Source organism: Natator depressus, chromosome 3 (assembly GCF_965152275.1).
Source record: "Natator depressus isolate rNatDep1 chromosome 3, rNatDep2.hap1, whole genome shotgun sequence".
NCBI classification, from domain to species: Eukaryota; Metazoa; Chordata; order Testudines; family Cheloniidae; genus Natator; species Natator depressus.
In genome coordinates this window covers 184,128,159-184,151,891 of record NC_134236.1, presented here as the reverse complement: position 1 = coordinate 184,151,891, position 23,733 = coordinate 184,128,159, and the positions used below count along the sequence as shown (strand labels likewise).

At 45.5% G+C, this 23,733-nt stretch overlaps 1 protein-coding gene across 1 annotated transcript in view; it reads left to right on the top strand.

The window, feature by feature from the left end:
- Positions 1-734: 734 nt before the first annotated feature.
- MSH6 (mutS homolog 6) overlaps positions 735-23,733 on the top strand; it is a 33,225-nt gene continuing 10,226 nt past the window's right edge. Inside the window, exons 1-5 of the mRNA XM_074949452.1 lie at positions 735-1,027; positions 3,447-3,649; positions 7,355-7,524; positions 15,102-17,637; positions 23,311-23,582. Coding sequence (XP_074805553.1) covers positions 813-1,027; positions 3,447-3,649; positions 7,355-7,524; positions 15,102-17,637; positions 23,311-23,582 — 3,396 coding nt within the window. The 5' untranslated portion in view covers positions 735-812. The remainder of the gene's footprint in view (positions 1,028-3,446; positions 3,650-7,354; positions 7,525-15,101; positions 17,638-23,310; positions 23,583-23,733) is intronic.

Genomic DNA, 23,733 nt, shown 5'->3' with positions numbered 1-23,733 from the left:
TATCTCACTTATAGTATCTATTGCTATCTGATGACTCTTGAGCACTTATCTCTTATCAGCTTATCTCTTGGGAAGAGACTATTTAAATGAAGCTATTTTCTCTAGAAATCGAGGCTATTTTAGGAGCCATGTTGTAGAGTAGATCCATATTTCAAAATCCCAGCTTCTCAAGCTCAGCAAATACCTGAAAACAAATCCTGGGTGCCAAGACTGGACATTTGTGCAAATCATGTTGTCATTGCAGTCCAGGTTTATGGGAAGACAGCATAAAATAAATTGAATTTACTAAAAAAATAAATAGCACAGGGAACACTGTAGTATCCACTATCATATTTAATGCAATAAAAGCCTTAATTTTTTTAATTTACATGAAACTGCTGCAGGATCTCCACCCTACTGCACCCAGCCTACTCCAATCTATTGTGCTGCAGAAATCTAGGGAACCATAATTTAGACCCACCTTGCTGCACCGGTTGTGCAATTGATTAGCAGATAATAGAGCTACAGGGAAGTGGGTGGCATGTGAAGGGTGCAGGTCAGGATGCCACAGTGCAGTGGGTACAAGGCTGTACAGTGACTTGGGTGGCTACGCAGTGAAAAACTGGCCAGATTATTAATGTGGCAAATAATACCAGTTTATATGGGGCGGGCCGGGGCCGGCGCTGGATGGGGGGTAGGGACGACTCTGGGCAAGCGCTGCCTGAGGCCCGCCTCCTCCGGGTCCCTCCACCCCCAGCGGAGGCGGGGCCGACGGTGGTGGGTTTCGCGCTCTGGCCGGATTGGGCGGTAGGTCGTTGGTTCCCGCCGCAGCCATGTCTCGGCAAAGCACCCTGCTCCGCTTCTTCCCCAAGGCCCAGGCCCCTTCTCCTCCGGCCGCAGACAGGCGGAAGGGCTGGGCCTCCAGCGAGGCAGCCGGGGATGAGGCAGCCCTGGCTGCCGGCGGCGGCGCGGCGGAGATGGGACAATCCGGCGGAGTCGAGGCCCATGGGGCGAGGAAGGGGAGAAAAAAGGCGGCCCGGGCCCCCAGGTAACCGGGTAGGCGGGTGTGTGGGAGTTCCTGGGGCTGTTGTTGGTTGTCCCGGGCAAGAGGTGCCTGGGGCATTCGTAGGCGGGAGTTGCGAGGGGCCGGGGGCGCTCGGCCGGCTGGCGTTGGGAGGGTGGCGCGAAAGGGGGTCGGTTTCTTTGCTTTTTCTCAGCACTCTCACCAGATGGAGCCAGTCGTGTGGCCTCTCCTCATCTCATCTCATCACCCCCTCATCTCACAGCGGTATTGTGAAGATGAATACCGTAGTGATAAGCGCTATAGAAAAACCCATGAAAAAGTTAATAATAATACGGTGTTCAGAGCACGGTTTGAATAGTGTGCAGTAACTAAGGGCTTATGTACACCAGTGGTTCTCAACCAGGGGGGCCTCGAGCAGGTTTCAGGGGGGCCCTCCAAGCAGGGCCAGTAATAGACTCACTGGGGCCCAGGGTAGAAAGGTTGTGCTGAAGCCCAGGTCCCTGAGCCATGCTACCTGGGGCTGAAGCCTGAGCAGTGTAGCTTTGTGGAGGCCCCTGTGGCATGGGCCCCAGGCAGTTGCTCTGCTTGCTACCCTCTAACGATGGCCCTGGCTTTTATATGAAGAAAACCAGTTATTGTGGCACAGGTGGGCCGTGGAGTTTTTATAGCATGTTGGGGGGGGGGGGGGCTCAGAAAGAAAAAGGGTGAGAATCTCTTATCTACACTACAGGTTTCAGAGTAACAGCCGTGTTAGTCTGTATTCGCAAAAAGAAAAGGAGTACTTGTGGCACCTTAGAGACTAACCAATTTATTTGAGCATGAGCTTTCGAGCAAAGCTTATGCTCAAATAAATTGGTTAGTCTCTAAGGTGCCACAAGTACTCCTTTTCTTTTATCTACACTACAGCACTGCAGGACCTTAGTGAAGACCCTATTACACGTACAGGAGAGCTTCTATCAGCTGTAGTTAATCCAAGTCCTTGAGAGGCCAACTTGACTATTGCAGGAGAAGCTCTCCTGTTGACATAGCACTATCTGCACTGGGGGTTAGGTGGATTTTTCACAGCCCCAAGCAATGTAATTTCACCGATGTAGGTTAGTAGTGTAGACCTGTCCTATAGCCACACACTGAATAAGGAGAAAACAAAATATTGAATCACTGCTTATTCAGTGAGCACCATCCATCCTGTATGCTAAATGAGATGAAGGTGCTGTGGAAATAAAGTGTGATCATTTTAATTACTGTATTATAATGCGTGCATACAAGGGGCTGATTTGAAATTGCAACCGTAATTCTGGCATTTCCTAATTTTTGAGTGCTTAATGTTGCAATCTTAGTGTGTGAAACTTTTTTTTTATGTGTAATTATTATAAAGTTGCTGTTAAAGAAAATTTTCCAGATTCTTAATAATGTACAAATATACAGTGGAGTACGCAAACCTTTTATATAATCTTACCACTTTCAGATAAAGTATGTGTCTTTTTTTTAAATACAGGAAGTCCATTTTCACTGAAACTGGCTTGTTCATAGAATATCAGGGTTGGAAGGGAACCTCAGGAGGTCATCTAGTCCAACCCTCTGCTCAAAGCAGGACTAATCCCCAATTTTTGCCCCAGATCCCAAAATGGCCCCCTCAAGGATTGAACTCACAACCCTTGTTGCTAGGAATGAGCCAGTACTGGAAATAAACTGCTAGTGTAGATGAAATAAAACTGTCTTTTGGGGCAGGGGAAAGGACTTAAAACAGCTTTGAAATAATTTCTTTCAGCGCTTAGTGAAAATCATGTTCAAAGAAACATTGAATAGCCATTTGTGAAGAAACAATTTTTCTTCTAGCTTAAAGAAACCATGGTGAATCAATTAGCATTTAGTTAATCTTTCCTGAATATTATTGCTTGTTTGACGTCTTAATATATGCTATAAAATCTGTGCTAATCAGCACTGGATTCCAGCTCTTGCTGATTTGAAAAGCGGGCCATTGTTTTCCAATTTTTTTTTAAAGTTCTCAGCATCCAACAGTCCTATTTCTGTTAGCTGCTGAGGTTTTTCGAAAGTTCTAGGCACTTCCCTTAGTGAGAAGTGAGTTCTGTTAAAAATCTGTTCTTAATTGCGGCTGCTAATTGCTCTTGAAAATCTGTTCCTGAAGATTTTTCCCTTTTTCCCTTTTTTTCCCTTTTAAATTATGTCCAGTATTTTTACACCCCCATGGATGATCTACTGGGTTTGCGAGAGGTCTTTGGGAGTGTAAGAACCAGGTTCTATTCAGTAAAAGTGTTTGCATGTAGAATATAACTGTTAACCCAATAGCAACCAAGACCTGCTGAGACCAACCCAGTCTCTCTAGGAGCATCTGATAAATAGTTTGACTTAGAGGTAGTGCTATAACTTTTATGAAGAGACTGACTTTGCACCTGTTAATCAAGTTCTGTGTCTGTGTTTGCAGTGTCTCCTGTGATTATTCACCTGGTGATTTGGTTTGGGCCAAGATGGAAGGGTACCCTTGGTGGCCGTGTCTTGTATACAACCACCCAACTGAAGAAACAGTAGTCAGAGCGAAAGGAAAATCCTCTCGTGTACATGTACAATTTTTTGATGACAGCCCAACAAGGGGCTGGGTTAGCATTAAATACTTAAAGCCATATAAAGGTAAGAGATGTAACTTAAATATTTGAAAAGGGAAATGGAGAGAGGCAGTTTGGTCTAAAGGAATAAACACTTCTGCTGACTTCCTGTCTGGGGAAAATTCCGTTTCCTATTGAATGGAAACTCACTGCTCTAAAGGGTTTTAAACAAAAAAATGTTTGCCCTTTTTTTTGCTTCTTCTGGATATAGAAAGTACATATTTTGTAAAGATTTTCTGTTTGTTTTTATTACCCTAGAACAGAGGTGGGCAAACTACGGCCCGCGGGACCCTCCTGCCTGACTCCTGGCCCAGGAGGCTAGTCCCCAGCCCCTCCCCCGCTGTTCCCCCTCTCCTGCAGCCTCAGTGCGCTGCGTCGCTGGCGCAATGCTCTGGGCAGCTGGGCAGCGCAGTTGCAGAGCTGTGGCCTGACCCGGTGCTCTGGGCTGCGTGGCTGTAGTGCTGCCAGCCACTGGCGCACCAGGCAGCGCGGTAAGGGGGCGGGGAGGTTGGATAGAGAGCAGGGGAGTTTGGGGGTGTGGTCGGGGGTGTGGGCAGGGGGGTTGGATGGGGCAAGGGTCCCAGGGGGGCAGTCAGGAATGAGGAGGGGGGTTGGATGGGGGCAGTCAGGAGTGGGGGGTCTTGGGGGTGGTCAGGGGACAGGGAGCGGTGGATAGGGCAAGAGTCCCGGGGGAGCACTCAGGAGGCGAGAAGTTGGGGGACTGGATAGGAGGTGGGGGCTGGGCCATGCCTGGATGTCTGTGGAGACACAGCCTGCCCGAACCGGCCCTCCATACAATTTTGGAAACCCGATGTGGCCCTCAGGCCAAAAAATTTGCCTGCCCCTGCCCTAGAAATATCAGGAATGTCAAGCCTGGTCTTTCCTGATTTTGCTGGGGGACCTTGGGAGGTCTCAAGGATTGACATTTGTCTGAGAACAAAAGACTAGACGTAGGATTAGACACATTGATTACATAATTTAAGTTAACCATATCAGTTCTGGTGATCCTTAAGATTTTGGCTGGTTTATCTAAGTACAGCTTTAATTACTTCTAAATTCATACATTATATTAAAGTTTTATGGTAATATTAGAAGTTACAGAACAGATTAAATTATATTGTTTCAAAGAATGAATATAACTAGGGCTGTCGATTAATCACGATTAAAAAAATTAATCGTGGTTAATTTGAGTTAATCATGAGTTAACTGCGATTAATCACTGTTTTAATCGCACTGTTAAACAATAGAATACCAATGTAAATTTATTAAATATTTTGGATGTTTGTCTACATTTTCATATGTACTGTATTGTATGTTGTAATAAAAATATACACTTTGATTTCAATTACAAATATTTGCACTTTAAAAAGATAAACAAAAGAGATAGTATTTTTCAATTCACCTCATGAGTACAGGCAGTCCTCGACTTTACAACGTTTGACTTAAGACGAACAGCACTTACGATGTTTTTGAATTGACACCCTGATTCGACTTACGACCATTGGTTTTGACTTTACGACACTCTGTCCCGCAATGGAGTGGATTGCGGTTCCTATTATGTTTCAACTTAGATGCAATTTTCAGGAACCAATTGTGTCGTAAGGATTGCGTCTGAGGATTGCCTGTACTGTTGTGCAATCTTTGTTGTGAACGTGCAACTTACAAATGTAGATTTTTGTTGTTGTTACATAACTGCACTCAAAAACAAAACAATGTAAAACTTCAGAGCCTACAAGTCCACTCAGTCCTATTTCTTGTTCAGCCAATCACTACCACAAAAAGTTTGTTTACATTTACAGGAGATAATGCTGCCCTCTTCTTATTTACAGTGTCACCAGAAAGTGAGAACAGGCATTTGCATGACACTTTTGTAGCTGGTATTGCAAGGTATTAGAGTGACCAGATAGAAAGTGTGAAAAATCGGGATGGGGGTGGGTGGTAATAGGTGCCTATATAAGAAAAAGCTCTGAATATTGGGACTGTCCCTATAAAATCGGGAGATCTGGTCACCCTACAAGGTATCTACATGCCAGTTATGCTAAACATTCATATGCACCTTCATGCTTTGGCCACCATTCCAGAGGACATGCTTCCATGCTGATGACACTCATTTAAAAAAATGTGTTAATTAAATTGTGACTGAACTCCTTGTGGGAGAATTGTATGTCCCCTGCTCTGTTTTACCCACATTCAGCCATATATTTCATGTTATAGCAGTCTCAGATGATGTCCAGCATAGCTTGTTCATTTTAAGAACACTTTCACTGCAGATTTGACAAATGCAAAGAAGGTACCAATGTGAGTTTTAAACGTAGCTACAGCACTCGACCCAAGGTTTAAGAATCTGAAGTGCCTTCCAAAATCTGAGAGGGATGAGGTGTGGAGCATGCTTTCGGAAGTCAGAAAAGAGAAACACTCCGATGCGGAAACTACAGAACCCGAACCACCAAAAAAGAAAATCAACCTTCTGCTGATGGCATCGGACTCCGATGATGAAAATGAACATGCATCGGTCCGCACTGCTTTGGATTGTTATCGAGCAGAACCTGTCATCTGCATGGAATATGAATCTTTAGTATGAAACATATGAATCTTAAACATATGAATCTTTAGCACATCTGGCATGTAAATATCTTGCAACGCCGGCTACAACAGTGTCATGAGAACACCTGTTCTCACTTTCAGGTGACTTTGTGAACAAGAAGCAGGCAGCATTATCTCCTGCAAATGTAAATGTAAACAAACAAAAGCATTTACCCCATCTGTGCTCTCCCAGAGCTGGGAGTGGGGCTGTGGCTTGCAGAGGGGAGGGGAAGGGAGGTTAAGGGTGGGTATGGGGCCGGGAGGCTGGGGGCAGGGGCAGAGCTGCAGCCAGGCTGTGGTGGGGGCTGGCAGCTGGGACCATGGCCAGGTGCGGCTCTGCTCCCTGCCCTGCCACCAGCCCCGGCCCTGGGCCGGGAACTAGAGCTGCAGCTGAGGATGGGGGCAGGGGTAGGGCCAGGAGCAGAGTCGTGCTGGGGACGGGGCATGCAGCTGGGTGGTGCTCCCTCCCTACCCCCCTATGGGGGCTGGCCCAGGCCATGCTTCCCCGGATGTTCCTCTATGCCCCTCTAGAGGGGTGTGCCCCACAGTTTGGGGACCTCTGTTCTAACTGAAAAGCCAGTGGGTAGAAGCTGGATTACTAACTTCAACCCCAGTTCCTTAAAGTGATCCACAGAAAGGGCATAAGGTTCTATTTGAGTAGGTCCCATTCCCAGATCATGGTCTCAATTTGAGCTCTCATGCTGCCAGTGTAAAATGTTGTTTTTCCAACCATGACGGGTACTGTCAGATATAGCATTTGCAATTAAATTCTAAATACAGAAAATAGTTCTTTTATAATTGGATAAATGTTCAGACCAAGACTAATCAGTTGTAGAAATGTGAGACTCATCCAGTGTTCTTGCACTAAGTACACATTTTACTGGACAGATATACAAACTAATTCTCTTAGGCATGTCTTGCCCCCACTTCTTCATGCTGAACAAATAAGTTTACATGTTTAAAATCAGTAAGATGGAATAATTTCACGTTGGACTCGTCATATTGGACTTGTGATTCAAAAATGCTGGATGATACTAGTGGTCTGAACATAATTTATTTAAATGCGGAGAGTGAGCATCTACAGTGATGACTGGCCTCAGGCTGGACTTTGCTTCAGGTTCTGACATATTATTTGCATGTTTTTTAGGCTCAGCGGTTAGGGAAACGCAGAGGGGAGGTATGTTTTACAGTTCAAAGCCTGAAATTAAAAGAGCAATGGAAATGGCAGATGAGGCTATGCGCAAAGATAAAACTAAGCGGCTTGAGCTGGCAGTGTGCAATGAACCTTCAGATACTGAAGATGAGGAAGAGATGGAGGTAATTCTTTTCTGTTTTTTGTGATCTCATTGCAGAGGTGGTGTTAGAACTGGGAAAAAGAGCCCACATTTGCTATGTTGTCATCTTATCCTTTCCTTTCTCAATAACCCCTTTTGTTGTCTGAATCAGGAGTAATCCAGAAACAATTTGGGTTCTAATGAAACCTGTTAATAGCCAAAGAATAGCATTCCTGCATATTGTTACTGTTGAAGAATGTAGAAGTGTAGGAAAGAAGTGAATTTCCATATTGATCAGACCAGTGTCTCATCTTATACTTCAGAGTAATGTACAAGAAACAGCATAGTGAGTGAGCAGATATGGAACAAACTATCCATATGAAACATGGGTCTTAATTGTAGAAATGTGGGGCACCCTCACTGACAAACTTGTCATGTGGAAAATTGGGTGTTGGTTCATATTCCTGTCTCCTGGCCAGTTTGTAATCCGTGAAAATACTTTACATCTCACCCCATGTCCGCTTTGGTTTCCTTAACAGACTTTGAAGATTTTCTTTTACATTCAGTCCCAGCTTTCATTTTTCTTCAAGAAAAACACCAAACACAAAACCTTCTAGATGTGTTCTTCACAAAAATAACCTTTGGCAGGAATTTGGGGGACCTAGCCCCCTTCTCTTGGAGACAGGTAGAGACACAGACATTTATATAAAATAAGTTAGGGATGTGTTCTTTAAAAAAAATCCAAAAAACTCTTAACTTTCCCAGCCCTATGAATAATAATGCTGTGGTTATGGTGGATGGTTGTGGTGAGGAGACAGTAAAAAGGTTGTCTTGCAGGCCTTCCCATATTTAATAATACCTAGTTTTATATGGAATTTTTCATCAGTTGATCTCAGTGCTTTACAAAGGAGGTCAATATCATTATGCCTATTTTACAGATGGGGAAACTGGGCAAGTTACTTCACCTCTCTCTTCCTCAAACTCACTCAGTAGGCCAGTGGCTGAGCAAGGACTAGAATCCAGGACTCCTGAGCCCTACTCCAGTGCTCTGTCCACTACACTACACTGCTAAGGCTGGCTCTATTGAGAGAAAGTGTGGTGGATAGGGCACTAGACTGGAAGTCTTAAGACTTGGGTATGTTTCCTGTTCTCCTGTTGACTTCCTGTGTAACTTGTTGTCTCACTTATCCAGTCTGTGCTTCCATTTCCCTATCTGTAAAAGGGGGATAATATTTACCCACCTCTAAAGCTTTTTGCAAATGATGGAATGCTATATAAGTGCTATCTGGCCATGATAAATTTGTTACATTTAGTGTGGAAGTGGTTATGTTGGAGAAATTAGTGGAATTTAAGATCTTTATGTTGAAGAGCTCTATAATCATGGCCCATGCAGTGCCTGCATTTGAAAATCTGAAAAGGGATCTAGCCCAGAAGTTCTCAAACTGTGGTCCGCAAGCTCCATTCAGGTGGTCCGTGGATAGTTCCCTCTAAGGTGCGTGCCTGGATGGCCGCACACAAGAGAATGAAGGGCCACCCACCTAATTAATGGAGCTGTGCAGGCACGGCTCCACTAATTAGGTGCCTGGACCCTGGAGAAGACGCACGTGTAAGGTGAGGTGTCAGCCTTGGGGGGGGGAATGGGGGTAGGTGGGAGGGGGAAGTGGGGTGATAAGAGGGGATGGGGGGAATTTGGGATGTGCAGGGCTGCAGCGGCCAGAGAAAGAGGCGACTTTCCCCAGCTCCAGGGAGGTGGCTGCCGGGGAGAGACAGCCCTCCTTCCCAGCCTCAGCTCTGTGATTGCTGTGGTGGAGGCGAGAAGGCACATCCATCACATTAGAAAGGTAAGACTACTGATATTATAATGAGTTGTGTGCTTTTATTTATTATTATTGGGTTTTTTTTTATATAGTGCTTTTATGCAAAGCACTTTACAATAGCTAGCTAAGTACAAACAATATTTGGAAAGATCATTAAGTGGTCCTCCGAGACTCTCAGCAATCTTCAAGTGGGCCGCAGGGAAAAAAGTTTGAGAACCACTGATCTAGCCTAACATTACAGTTAATTGGCTATTTTAGCTGTTGAAATGTAATTTATTAGTGAAGTCCACTTGTAGCATATCAGGTGGCATTAATAGTAAAGATAAATGAGCAGTCAGAGGTAAATCAAAATTCCACTACAAGATGCACCTTGTAAGGGATAGTTACTTATAACATATTCTAGTGGTTTTGATTAAGCTCTGAATTTTCAATAACTGAAAACTTGGCAAGAAAGAAAATGGGTTTAATGTTCAATGTTTGTGGGGGAGTGGGCAGACAAAAGTACATCTGACCACAAACTAGGGCAAAGCTTTAAAAAAAAAAAAAAAAGGGGCGGAGGGGATGTTTAAAATCAGGCACTTAAGTAGGTGTTTAAACATGAATTTCAGAAGCAAACTACAAGCATGCATTTTTTTGCAAATTTTGGCTAAGACTTCCTATACCAGGGGTCGGCAACCCTTTAGAAGTGGTGTACCGAGTCTTCATTTATTCACATTAATTTAAGGTTTTGCGTGCCAATAATACATTTTAACATTTTTTAGACGGTCTCTCTATAAGTCTATATATTATATAGCTAAACTATTGTCGAATGTAAACAAGGTTTTCAAAATGTTTAAGAAGCTTCATTTAAAATTAAATTGCTGCCGGCCTGGAGTTCCGTTCACCTAGGCTGGCAGCAGGTTGAGCGGGGCCTGTGGCTGGGACCCCGGCTGGCAAGGGGCCCGCAGCCAGAACCCCAGACCAGCAGCGTGCTGAGCGGCTCAGCCCGCTGCCGGTGTGGGGTTCCGTCCACTGGCTCCTGCCAGCCAGGGTCCCGGGTGCCGGCCCCGCTCAGCCCGCTGCCAGTCTGGGGTCCCGGCCCTGTCCACATAGAGTAGACCTGGTCCCTGGTTCTAGCCATTCTCTTCCTCTCTCTGCACTGAGATGAGGGTGGGAGTGCACTGAGAACAGGGCTGGGGGTTGGGGTGCAGAATCTGGCCAGGAGCTAGAATGAGGGAGGGGGCTCAGGGTTGGGGCAGGAGGTTTGGGTGTGGAGTGCTTACCTGGGAAGCTCCCGTTTGGTTCGAGGGGTGCAGGTGGGAATGTGGGTGTGTGTGTGCAGGAGCTCCTATTTGGTGCTCAGGGTGGGGGTGGGGATGTGGAGGGTGCAAGAGTCAGGGCATGGGTGTGGGGGCGCTGGAGGGGATATGCCCTGATTCCACCCCCTTCCCCAGGGTCCCCGGAGCAGAGAGCGTGCTGCGGCTCTGCTTTTCCCTCTCCCCCTCGGTAGCAAGGGCCATCAGCTGATTGGCCGCAGAGAGGGAGAGGAGGGGCAGGAACCCAGCATGTTGGGGGAAGAGGTGGGGGGAGGGGGAAGCTTGCCTGTCCTGCAAGGAGAGAGCAGTGGGCAGGGGGTGGAAAAGAGTGGGCCGGGCAGGATTTTTAATGGCACGCTGTTGTCTGCCGGGGTCCCCACGCATCACTAGATTGTTAAAGGGACAGCGTCAAGATAGTTTCACTTACATTACAGTTAACTGGAAAGAACAAAGGAAATGGGTTACCTAGGGAGGTTATGGGATCCCTGGCACTGGAGGCTTTTAAGAACAGGTTAGATAAACTTATGTCAAGGAGGGTCCACGTATACTTATACCCACCCTGCCATGCTGAGGCAGGATTATGTACACTGCAGCGGAGAAGTGTAATTTCCAGCTTGAGTAAGACAGACCTGTGATTGCTCAACTTGAGCTAGTATGCTAACAATAGCAGTGTTGGGTTGCTCATGCCACCATCAGTGCTGCTAGTTGCCTGGGGTCAGGTGGGTTTGGAATCTGGTAGCTAGTTCAAGCTGCCATCAGTGCTGCAACAGCCATACTATTTTTAGCATACTAGCTCAACCTGAGCTAGCATGACCCTGTTTACTTTTGCTGGAAATCTCACCTCCTAGCTGCAGTGTGGACATAACTTTGAGGTCACTTTCAGCTCTATGTTTCTGTGATTTTTAAAAAGAAGTCTTACTTCAGTTTGTGTTTTGACAGCACTTTGTGATCTGTTTCACATTTCTCTTGCTATGTGTGATTCAGACAGCAACAGGGAAGAAAGTCTTAAAATGTAGTAAAAAACCAAAAAACAAAAACAGGAGTACTTGTGGCACTTTAGAGACTAACAAATTCATTAGAGCATAAGATTTCGTGGGCTACAGCCAACTTCATCGGATGCATTGAATGGAACATATAGTAAGAAGATACATATACATTACAGAGAAGGTGGAACTTTAAAATGTAGTGTAAATCAAAATTGGCAAGGGAACTATTGAGCAGGTGATGTTCCTGAAACTACTTCAATTTCAAAACATTGAAATAGAAGTAGACTAGGTTTTTAAGAGATTTTTAACACTTAATGTTTTTGCCCAGGCTTCTAGGAAATGGGATTTACCGTCTTAAACTTGTCATAGCTATCATTAATTGATGTGTGACCTTGTCTAAATTTGCTGATTGACTAAGCTCCAGGGTGCTATTTGGTTTGCTGACTGGTGAGTTTTATAGTCTTAAACTTCAGTTGGATTGCACAGCTTCAAGCAGCCTCCATGTGTGGGAAGATCCCACCTTGCTGCTGGACTGCTAAAATGAAAGCCAAGAAGGGGGTCTCAATTTTGTCCCTGCTCAGCCCCCTGGCCAGTTGGGGCTGTGGGGGAAGGGAACTGGTTCAGATCTTTACTCCTCCAGCACTATTTCTGTGTAACTGTTAAGCAGTAGCTGAATGTGCTAAGCAGGGTTATGTTTCTTTTCCTGCTTAGCCCAGTTACAGTGAGTCAGGTACAGCTGAATGGCTTCAGACCAAATAATGTAATTGTAGCCATTGAAAGTAGGTCCAGTCTGATGACTCAGCTATGCCCTTTTCCCTCTGTCTTTTCAGTGTCATAAGTCTACCAGTTTTGTCTATCTTATGTATTTGTATAGCCCCCATCGTAGGATCTGATCGTCTCACAGTCCTTTATGTATTTATCTTTACAACACCTCTGTGAGGTATGGAAGTGCTGTAACCCCAATTTTACAGATGGGGAAACAGAGGCACAGAGAGATATTGACTTGCTCAAGATCACAAGTCTGTAGCAGAGCAGGGAATCGAACCAGAGGCCTGGGCTGGCACCCTGACCACTGAACTGGATCATTCTTTTTCTTTCTCCATAGTTGATTTTGAAAAATGGGATAAACAAGAACTAGATTTCTAATTGTGTTTGATCCTTAAATATATAGACAGGAGGAAGGCAAGGTCTTAGAGATCAAATTCATCAGTGTTTTAGTTCTGCCTGGATTTATGCAGGGCTTTGCCTAAGGCCCTTCAGAGATCATTGTATAATTTTGATTATATAATCTGGGATTGAAGCATGGAACTTCATTAATTTGTTGCTGATGCAAAAGTGCAAGAGTCCAGTACACTCCATAGAAAATCAGATTGCATCAGTTTAGTTTGGCATCTCTTAACACTATAAAAAGGTTCATTTAAAGAAATTATTGAATTCCATCTTCTCCTATTAATACCAAAAAGATGGTCAAAATGGAAAATTAGTTTGTCAAATGAGGACCAAAAAATGCCGCCATGGCTAAAAGACAGAGTTAAAAAGGGGTTAGAGGCAAAAAGGCATCCTTTAAAAACTGGACATCAGCTTCTACTGAGGAGAATAGAAAGATACACAAACTCTGGCAAATCAAGTGTAAAAGTTTAATTAGGCAGGGCAAAAAGAATTTGAAGAGCAACTAGCAAAAGACTTGAAAAAAATTTTGGTGTTAGTTTTCAAGTACATCAGAAGCAGGAAGCTTGCCAAACAGTCAGTGCAGCCACTGGATGATCAAGGTATGAAAGGAGCACTCACAGAAGACAAGGTCGTTGCAGCGGAGTTAAATTAATTCTTTGCATCGGTGTTCACTACAGAGGATGAAGGGGAGATCCCCCACACCCAAGGCTTCTTTTAGGTGACAAATGTGAGGAACTGTCCCAGATTGTCACTAGAGGTGGTTTGGAACATGTCTGATAAAGTAAACAGTAATAAGTCACCAGGATCAGACGGTATTCACCCAAGAGTTCTGAAGGAACTCTGATATGAAATTGCAGAACTACTAACTGTGGTATGTAACCTAGCACTTAAATCAGACTCTCTGTACCACATGACTGGATGATAGCTAGTATAACACCCATTTTAAAAAATGGCTCCAGAGGCGATTCTGGCAATTACAAGCCGATAAGCCTAAGTTCAATACTAAGCAAATTGGTTGGAAGTATAGTAAAGAACAGAATTATCAGAGATACAGATAAACCTGATATGTGGGGGAAGAGTCAACACTGCTTTTGTAAAGGGAAATCATGCCTCACCTGTCTGTCAGTATTCTTTGAGGGTGTCAGCAAGCATATGGACAAACGTGATCCAGTTGATATAGGGTGTTTGGATTTTCAGAAAGCCTTTGAGAAGGTCCCATACCAAAGGCTTTTAAGCAAAGTAAGCAGCATGGGATATGAGGGAAGGTCCTCTTGTGGTTCAGTAACTGGTTAGAAGACCGGAAACAAAGGTAGGAATAAATGGTCAGTTTTCAGAATGGAGAGAGGTAAATAGCGGAGGTCCCCCAAAGATCTGTACTGGGACCAGTACTGTTCACCATATTCATAAATGATCTGGAAAAGGGAGTAAACAGGGAGGTGGCAAAATTTGCATACTATACAAAATTACTTAAGATAGTTAAGTCCAAAGCTGACTGCTCAGAGTTACAAAGGGCTCCCACAAAACGGAGTGAACAAAATGGCAGACGAAATTCAGTGTTGATAAATGCAAAGCAATGCACATTGGAAAACATAATCCCAACTATACAAACAAAATGCTGGGGGTCTAAATTAGCTGTTACCATTCAATAAAGATCTTGGAGTCATGGATAGTTCTCTGAAAACATCTACTCAGTGTGCAGTAGCAGTCTTTTTTGACTAACAGAACCATTAGGAAAAGGCTAGATAATAAAACAGACAGTAAATATAATGCCGCTATATAAATCCATGATACACCCACACCTTGAGTAGTGCGTGTGGTGCTGGTTGCCCAATCTCAAAAAAGATATATTAGAATTGGAAAAAATAGAGAAGGGCAACAAAAATGATTAATGGTATGGTACAGCTTCCATATGAGGAAAAATTAAAAAGACTGGGACTGTTCAGTTTGGAAATGAGATGACAAAGGGGGGATAAGACAGGTCTATAAAATCATGAATGGTGTGGATGAAGAAAGTGACTAGAGAGGTGTTGTTTACCCTTTCACATAACACAAGAAACGAGTGAAATTAAGAGGCAGCAGGTTTAAAACAAAAGGAAGTACTTCATACAACGCACGCTCAATCTGTTGAACTCCTTGCCAGGGGATGTTGTGAAGGTCAAAAGCATAAGCAAATTCATGGTGGATAGGTCCATCAATGGCTATTAGCCAAGATGGTCAGGGATGCAGCCCTATGCAGTAGGTGTCCCTAAGCCAAATGCTGGGACTGGACGACAGAATGGATCACTTGATAATTGCCCTCTTCTGTTTTATTCTTGTAGGTGATTAAGCAATTTGCCTTTTGCTTTTCAACAGGTTAGTGAAAGTGCTTCGGGCAACAGTGAAGATTATGATAGTGAGGAGGAGGAGAAAAAAAAAAAGCTGCTGGCAAGCAGGTGGAGAAGTGGTGGGAAAGCCAAAAAACGAAGAGTGGTGGACTCTGACAGTAACAATGAAGGTTCAGATGAAGAGTTTAAACCAGATGCTAAAGATGAAGCAAGCAGCGATGAAGCAAGCAGCGGAATGGGCGAAGGTGAATCTGCCAGCTCTGAGACAGACACGAAGATGGATGCAGATAGTCCTGTGAAAGTCCCTTCTAAACGAAAGAGAGAAACTGACCGCAAACCTGCTAAAAGGAATAGCTTGGAAAATGACCTTCCTGAAACACCCAAAAGAGCAATAACTGTTTTATTAGAAACCAAGTCAAGGCTGACCTCTTTTGCAGCGCCTGAAAACTTTGAGTCTCAGCCAAATGTTAGCAGTTCTACTATATGGGAACATGATAAACTTGAATGGCTTCAGGAAGGGAAAAAGAGAGATGGATGTAGAAGACGACAAAGTGATCCTCATTACGACCCATGTACCCTTCATGTGCCAGAGGACTACCTTAACAAGTGTACCCCAGGAATGCGGAAGTGGTGGCAGCTAAAGTCTCAGAACTTTGATGCTGTAATCTTCTACAAAGTTGGGAAGTTCTATGAGTTGTATCATATGGATGCAGTCACTGGTGTAAATGAGCTGGGACTGATATTTATGAAAGGTATTTGGGCCCATTCAGGTTTTCCAGAAATTGCATTTGGCAGATTCTCTGATGTTCTAGTACAGAAGGGGTACAAAGTAGTCCGGGTTGAGCAGACAGAGACTCCTGAGATGATGGAAGCACGCTGCAGATCCCTGGCCCACCCAACAAAGTTTGATAGGGTTGTACGCAGAGAAATATGCAGGATAATTACCAAAGGGACACAGACCTACAGTGTTCTGGATGGAGACCCTTCTGAAAAACTTAATAAATACCTTCTCAGTGTAAAAGAAAAAGTTGAAGACACTTCTGGCCACCACCGTGCATATGGTGTCTGTTTTGTTGACACATCGGTGGGAAAATTTTATGTGGGCCAGTTTCCAGATGACCGCCACTGCTCCAGATTTAGAACTTTGGTGGCACACTACACTCCGGTGCAGATCCTGTTTGAGAAGGGAAATCTGTCTGCAGACACACACAAGATATTAAAAGGCTCACTCTCTTCTTCCATGCAAGAAGGCTTGATCTCTGGCTCCCAGTTCTGGAATGCATCTAAAACACTGAAAACTCTAATTGAAGAAGGCTACTTTGAGGATAAGCAAAATGTTGATGATAGGTTTATTCTGCCTCCTGTGATCAAATCCATGACATCAGAAATTGACTCTCTGGGTCTTACTCCTGGTGAAAACTGTGAGTTAGCTTTGTCAGCTCTCGGTGGATGTGTCTTCTACCTCAAGAAATGCCTTATTGACCAGGAGCTCTTATCTCTGGCAAACTTTGAGGAGTATGTTCCTGTGGACATTGATGTTGTAAAAGCTAAAGGATCAAGCAGTTTCTTTGCTAAAACTAATCAGCGGATGGTGCTGGATGGGGTGACACTAACAAACTTGGAAATCCTGCAGAATGGAACTACTGGCACCACAGAAGGCACATTACTGGAAAGGATTGACATTTGTTGTACCCCTTTTGGAAAGCGACTCCTGAAACAGTGGATATGTGCACCCCTCTGTAATCCCCACTCCATCAATGATCGTTTGGATGCAGTTGAAGATCTTCTGGCAGTTCCTGATAAAATGTTTGAAGTTAGTGAACTTCTGAAGAAACTTCCAGATCTTGAAAGGCTCCTGAGCAAAATTCACAGTATTGGATCACCACTTAAAAGTGAGACTCATCCAGACAACAGGGCTATCTTTTATGAAGAAACCAGATACAGTAAAAAAAAAATTACTGACTTCTTGTCTACGTTGGAAGGATTTAAAGTAATGCTTGAGACCATAGGGATCATGGAAGAAATTGCTGCTGATTTCAAATCTAAAATACTTAAGCAGTTAGTCACTCTGAAGTCGAAAAATCCAGAGGGCTGTTTTCCAGACCTGAGTACAGAACTTAAAAGATGGGATACTGCTTTTGACCATAATGAGGCTCGAAAGACTGGAGTGATTACTCCGAAGGCTGGTTTTGACCCTGATTATGATAATGCACTAAAGGATATTACAGACATTGAAGAGAATCTTCGGGAGTATTTGGATAAACAACGCAAACGGCTTGGATTCAAAGCCATGCTGTATTGGGGAGCAGGCAAAAACCGCTACCAAATGGAAATTCCAGAAAATGCAATATCTCACAATTTGCCTGAGGAATATGAATTGAAGTCCACCAGAAAGGGTTATAAACGTTACTGGACCAAGGAGATAGAGAAGATGCTGGCGGAGATGGTCAATGCTGAAGAACGGAGAGATGCAGCGCTGAAAGACTGTATGAGGAGACTGTTCCACAATTTTGATAAAAATAGCAAAGACTGGCAAACAGCAGTGGAATGCTTTGCTGTATTAGGTAAGATTTTTTTAAATTGCTTATCAAGCTAATAAAAATATTCTATTATCTGATAGTACTGAAAACCCAGAAATCTGGTGTGGACAAGCTAAAACACTGCTGAGAGGCAGCTGCTAACCTGCTCTTAAAATCCTGAGTGCAGTGTTAGACCAGTGCATTTGACCTTGGCATGAAAATGAGAAGTAGCCACCTGACTTTTTCTCAAATTCAATTCAGCAGCAGCAGCAATGAATCACCGGGCCCTGCTGTTTTACAAGTTCCTTCTTTGCATATTGCACTTGGAGGTTTGCATTGCCTGTTATGTCCTCCCACAAGTTCAGTATAAATGGTCAGTCAGCACATTTAGGAATCTTAAGTGCAGATCAGCTGCTTGTTCTCAAGGAGTGATAAAACATACAAACACTACTGTGCAAAAAAGTCCTAATGAAAGTACATAGACCTTTTAATGGCTTCAGATTTTATGGTGGAAGTAAAACTCGAGCCAGGAAAGGCCGAACAATCCTTTTCCTTCCCCCTTAGCTGTTCTATAGTAGGAAGCCAACTACCTTTTACTCCTGAATCACTTAAACAACCACCTACCTTCTCTCTTGAAGAGGAGTGTTAGGGGTTGGAAGATAGGCCAGTAAGATAGCTTCCTCAAATCTGCTGTTAACTCTTCTTCCAGAAATTATCTTCTGTGTTCACCTTCCACATCTGCAGAACTAGAAGTACTACTGTGCATGTTGAGAGTGCTCTGTTAGCATGGAGCACTCTGGGATATCTCTGCTCTGGAGAGAAATAAAGCATAGTGTTTCTGGTCCCATTGCTGTGGGAATGGGAGGGCAGGCAGGCCTGTAATATCTTCTGGGACTGGGTGGTTTGGAAGAAGGGTCCAGCCAGCCACACCCTGAACATGAAACAGTTGGTCTCTTCCCAGAAGATGCTGAGGCAGATAAAGCTGCAAGGCAGTTGGGTCTAAATGTTTAAAATGTGGGTGCTTAGTCACCAAAATCCATTTTTAGGACACCTAAAATAGGTGGCTTGATGCATACAGATACTGGGGACCAATAATTCTTCTTGGGATGTGGTCCCTGCACAGCTGGCCCTTGCTAAAAAGTAGGATTCTCTCATGTGGGGCAATGGAAAGCTTAGGACAGGTTTACGTTTTAAGAAGTACACAGTTGTTGTGACCATGCATTGAAGTTAGAGCCATGTCAACTCCAGCTGTGAGATGCATTAGACTGAAATAACATTGATTTGATTGTTCTATCAGAGATGGACACAGACTTTTAATATTTTAAAACTTATTCTAATACATTTCAAGCAATATAACTGAATCTTGTGGTGAGTCCCTTTTTGCCATGAAGTAATTCATTGTTGTGGAAGCCATTTTTCTTCCTAGTTTTCTTTCGGAATCCAGGGGAAAGCTAGTGCAGGATGCACTAAATACAAATATATATTGGCTGTATACTTGAGTTTTTGCCTTATAACCAAAGCACAAGGCAGATGTTGAAGGCTTATATTTAAAGTTATGTCCAGGAGAGGAAATTACTTCTGACCAAACACCAATAAAATCAGAGTGGGAAATATAAAATCTTTACATATAGTCTCCACTTCAGTAAGTGTGAGTGCTACTAATGTATTAAAGGGTTGCAATGGTAATCTCCTCAGGAGAAGGAAGGATCATCTGTTCTTCTTCGAGTGATTGCTTATATCCATTCCAATTAGGTGTGTGTGCGCACGCCACGTGCCCAGTCGTTGGAAAGTTTTTCCCCTAGCAGCACCCATCGGGTCAGCTGTAGCGCCCCCAGCAGTGTTGCCACCATAGCGGTGAATATATGACCTTGCTGACCTGGCACTTCCTCAGTTCCTTATTACCGCCAGTGACAATCATTGGAACTGTGGGGGCTTGCTCTTGCAGTTCTAGCATAGTTTCAGAGTTGTAATAGTTTATAGTTTGTTAATAGGAGTGGGGGTGCTCCTTTCCTGTTTCCCCTGGGGGTTTGGGGCATGCCTCAGTCCCAAGGATTCAAATCCTGCAGATCCTGCCATAAACCCATGGCAACGGGTGACCCCGCATGACTCTTGTCTCAAGTGTGTAGGGGAGGTGCACCAAATGGACTGCTGCAATATCTGCAAGGGGTTTTATCCCAGGACGAAAAAGGTGTGGAACTTTCGCCTAAAACAGCTCCTGATGGAGGTGGCTCTTTGTCCCCAGCCAGTCTCGGGTGGGCAGGATCTGGTGCTGAGCTTCTCTGGCCTCCATACGTGAAGTGGTGCCAAGGAAGGACTCTAGGCATAGAGACCCTCAGCACTGGCGCTCCCCAACAATGCAGCCGGCAGAGGTGATGCAGCACCGCTCCCACTCCCTGGTGCCACAGAAACGGCACCAAAAGTCAGGCGGGGGCATTCACCTGTGCTGAGGATGGCAACCTCGGAAAGCGCCACTGGTGTGCGTCCTGGAGAGGAGCATCCGGTGCTGGTGACCCAGGAGATGGCACAGTCGACTTTGGCCCCACAAGGGGGGCCACTGAGTCCAGGAGAGTCCACAAGCACTGGCCAGGAGTTTCAGGTGGAGGACATAGAGTTGCCATCCACCACCTTTGAGGCCGCGAGGGACTTAATCACCATGGTCCCCGGCTGGTCCGGATAAGCCTCCGGTTCTGCAGTGCACGGCACTGTTTAGAGGCAAGCCCACGATGCTGATGTGGAGATTGCCTCGACGGTCTCTGACTACATGTCTGTGGCACCGCTCCCCAGCACCAACTAAACGGCACCACACCCCATCATGGCACCATTCGACATCGTGGCACCACTCCCCAGAGCCGCTCTAATTGGCAACGCCCTGGCCTTTGCATTCCAGGTCCTCGTCATCTGACTTGGAGGTGGAGTCCCACTACTCTAGGCACAGCCAACATAGATTGGACCATTGACAGCAGCATGTGGGTGTGGGGCCATGGCAAAGGCCTGTGCAAGGGCCATTATGGACCCCCTGGGCCTATCACTAGGCCCAGGACACGCATTCCAAGGGCTCCCACTTGGTGGTGTCGGAGCCATGGGTACCCGAAGCATCAGCAAGTCATCCCACCCGTAGGGGTTCTGAGGTGAGAGTGGTACAGACCTCAAAACCACCCCCGAATCCTGCTCCCACCACTGACGCTGACCCTGGGGCGGTCACTGTGGAACATGAGGCAATGCAGGATGTTCCCAGGAACCTGGAGGGCCAAGAGGACCCCATACCTCCAATTGCATAGTCATCCTCCTACCTGGACAAGGCGGCAGGGCCCTACCCCCAAGTCCAAGGACTCCAAATGGTTAGACCAGGCCAGGCTGTGGCTCAGACCTCTCCAAGCTTGGCCAACATCTGCCTACCATCCGGGGCGTGACAGCCTGGACTCAGTGGTCACCCTTCCGGTGCAGGTCCTCGAGTCCCTGATGGCTGAAACCGCAGGAGGTGTGCGAGGGAATTCCCTTCCACAGATCTCAGCCCTCTTTGTCTCTGGTAATGGATGTGTTGGTGCTGGGGTGGGGCGCACACCTGGGGGCCTTCAGACTCTGCTCTCAAGACTAGCTCTCACTCCATATCAACATCAAAGAGTTGAGGGTGGTGTGACGAACATGCCAAACCTTCCAAGCTCATCTGCAAAGGAAGTGCGTGAGAGTCATGACTGACAACACAACTGCAATGTTTTACATAAATAAGCAGGGTGGAGCCCATTCCTCTCCCCTGTGTCGGGAAGCCCTCAAGCTATGGGAGGTCTGCATAGCCTACTCCATGCACCTAGAAATGTCCTGCCTCCCAGGTTCCCAGAATGAGCGGCGGATCCTTCCACAACCACGAGCGGTCCAACCGTCCGGACGTGATGCAGTGTTTTCCAGAGTTGGGGAGTTTCCCACATCAACGACTTTGCCACACGAGGCAAGAGGAAATGCCCGCGATTCTGCTCCTTCCGGAATCACAGTCCAGGCTCTCTTGCAGACGCATTTTTCCTCCCCTGGATGGAACATCTGCTGTACGTGTTCCCACTTGTCCACAAGGTTCTGCTCAAGAGCTGCAGAGACAAGGTGGCAGTCACACTGGTGGCGCCGGTGTGACCTTGCCAACACTGGTACCACGCTACTGGAGCTGTTGGTGGAGACCCTGATCACATTGCCCCTGGTCCTGGACCTGATTACCCAGGACCACAGTTGCCTTCATTACCCCGATTTCCATGGCTTAGAAGCTTCATGGCTAAACCCCCTGGAACTCAAGTGCTCCAAGCAGGTTAGGAAGGTCCTGTTTGGTGGCAGGAAACCCTACACCAGGGCTGCCTATGTGGCCAAGTGGAAACGGTTCACAATCTGGTGCACTCAGATCCGCACACTCCTGATGCAGGCGCCCTTATTGCTTATCCTGGAATACCTACAGCAGGGTCTGGCGGCATCATCCATCAAGGTGCACTTCGCAGCTATCTTGGCCTTTCACCCGGGAGCAGCTGTGCATTCCGTCTTTGCCACCCTCATGGTTGGCCATTCCCTTAAGGGTCTGGACAGGCTGTACCCACAGGTTAGACAACCGATCCTGGCGTGAGCCCTTAACCTGGTCCTTTTCAGACTAACAGGGCCCCCGTTTGAACCGCTGGCAACTTGCTCGCTCTTCTACTTGACATGGAAGGTGGCCTTCCTCATTGCCATTACCTCAGCGAGGAGGGTATTGGAGCTAAAAGCCCTCACCTCTGACCCTCCCTACATGGTTTTCTTTAGGGACAAGGTGCAACTTAGGCCTCATCCAGCCTTCCTTCCAAAGATTGTATCCCAGTTCCACTCTAACCAGGACATCTTTCTACCTGTCTTTTTATCCTAAACCTCAAGTGAGTAGCCGAGAACGGAGGGTTCACTCACTGGACGTTCGCTGAGCGCTGTCCTTTTACATTGAATGCACTAAGCTGTTTTGTAAGTCAAACCAGCTGTTTGTGGCAGTAGCAGACCAGATAAAAGGACTCCTGGTCTCGTGGATCACATCCTGCATCTGGACGTGTTACGAGCTAGCCAAAGTTCCAGCTCCGGCACTAATGGCGCATTGCACAAGGGCACAGGCCTCCTCGGCGGCATTCCTGGCCCAGGTCCCAATACAAGAAATCTGCAGGGTGGTGACGTGGTCCTCGGTTCACAGTTTTGCCTATCATTATGCCATTACCTGGCACGCCAGAGACGATGCAGCATTTGGCAGAGTGGTGCTCCAGTCAGTGATTCCATACTTCCACCGCCTCGGTAAGGCTTGGGAGTCACCTAATTGGAATCAATATGAGCAAGCAGTCAAAGAAAAAAGTTACCTTCTTGTAATTGTTGTTCTTCGAGCTGTGTTGCTCATATCCATTCCAAAGCCACCCACCTTCCCCTCTGTCAGAATAGCCGGCAAGAAGGAACTGAGGAGGTGCCAGGTCGGCAGGGTCATATATTCACCGCCTGGAGGCGCCACTCGAGGGGGCTCCACAGCCGACCCGACGGGCGCTAATAGGGGAAAAACTTTCCGATGACTGTGCACACACACACCTAATTGGAATTGATCTGAGCAACACATCTCAAAGAACAACAGTTACAAGAAACTGTTTTTGTTTTTTTGAAAGAAACTCCACCCAACTGGTATGTGTACAATGAGAAATACAGGAAATGAGGGATAATTACAATTAATTGGAATTTTTCTAACTTTTGTAGATGTCTTGATGTGCCTCGCTAACTATAGTCAAGAGGGTGATGGACCATTCTGCCGACCTGTAATTCTACTGCCAGAACAGAATACTCCACCCTTCTTGGAGCTTAAAGGTTCACGCCATCCATGCATTACAAAAACGTTTTTTGGGGATGATTTTATTCCTAATGATATTGTGATAGGTTCCAAGAATGAAGATGAAGACAGCAATAGTGAAGCCTACTGTGTTTTAGTAACTGGCCCAAACATGGGTGGCAAATCTACACTAATGAGACAGGTGACTATGAAATATGGTTACTTAAAACATCTTTTGTTCCAGGGCACTAAAGAACATCAAAGAATTATTAAATGTACTTTTGAAATCTCAAGGTTGGAATGTAGTCACAGCTTGACAGCACCCAGCAACACGTCCGCAGTTTGGGCTGTAA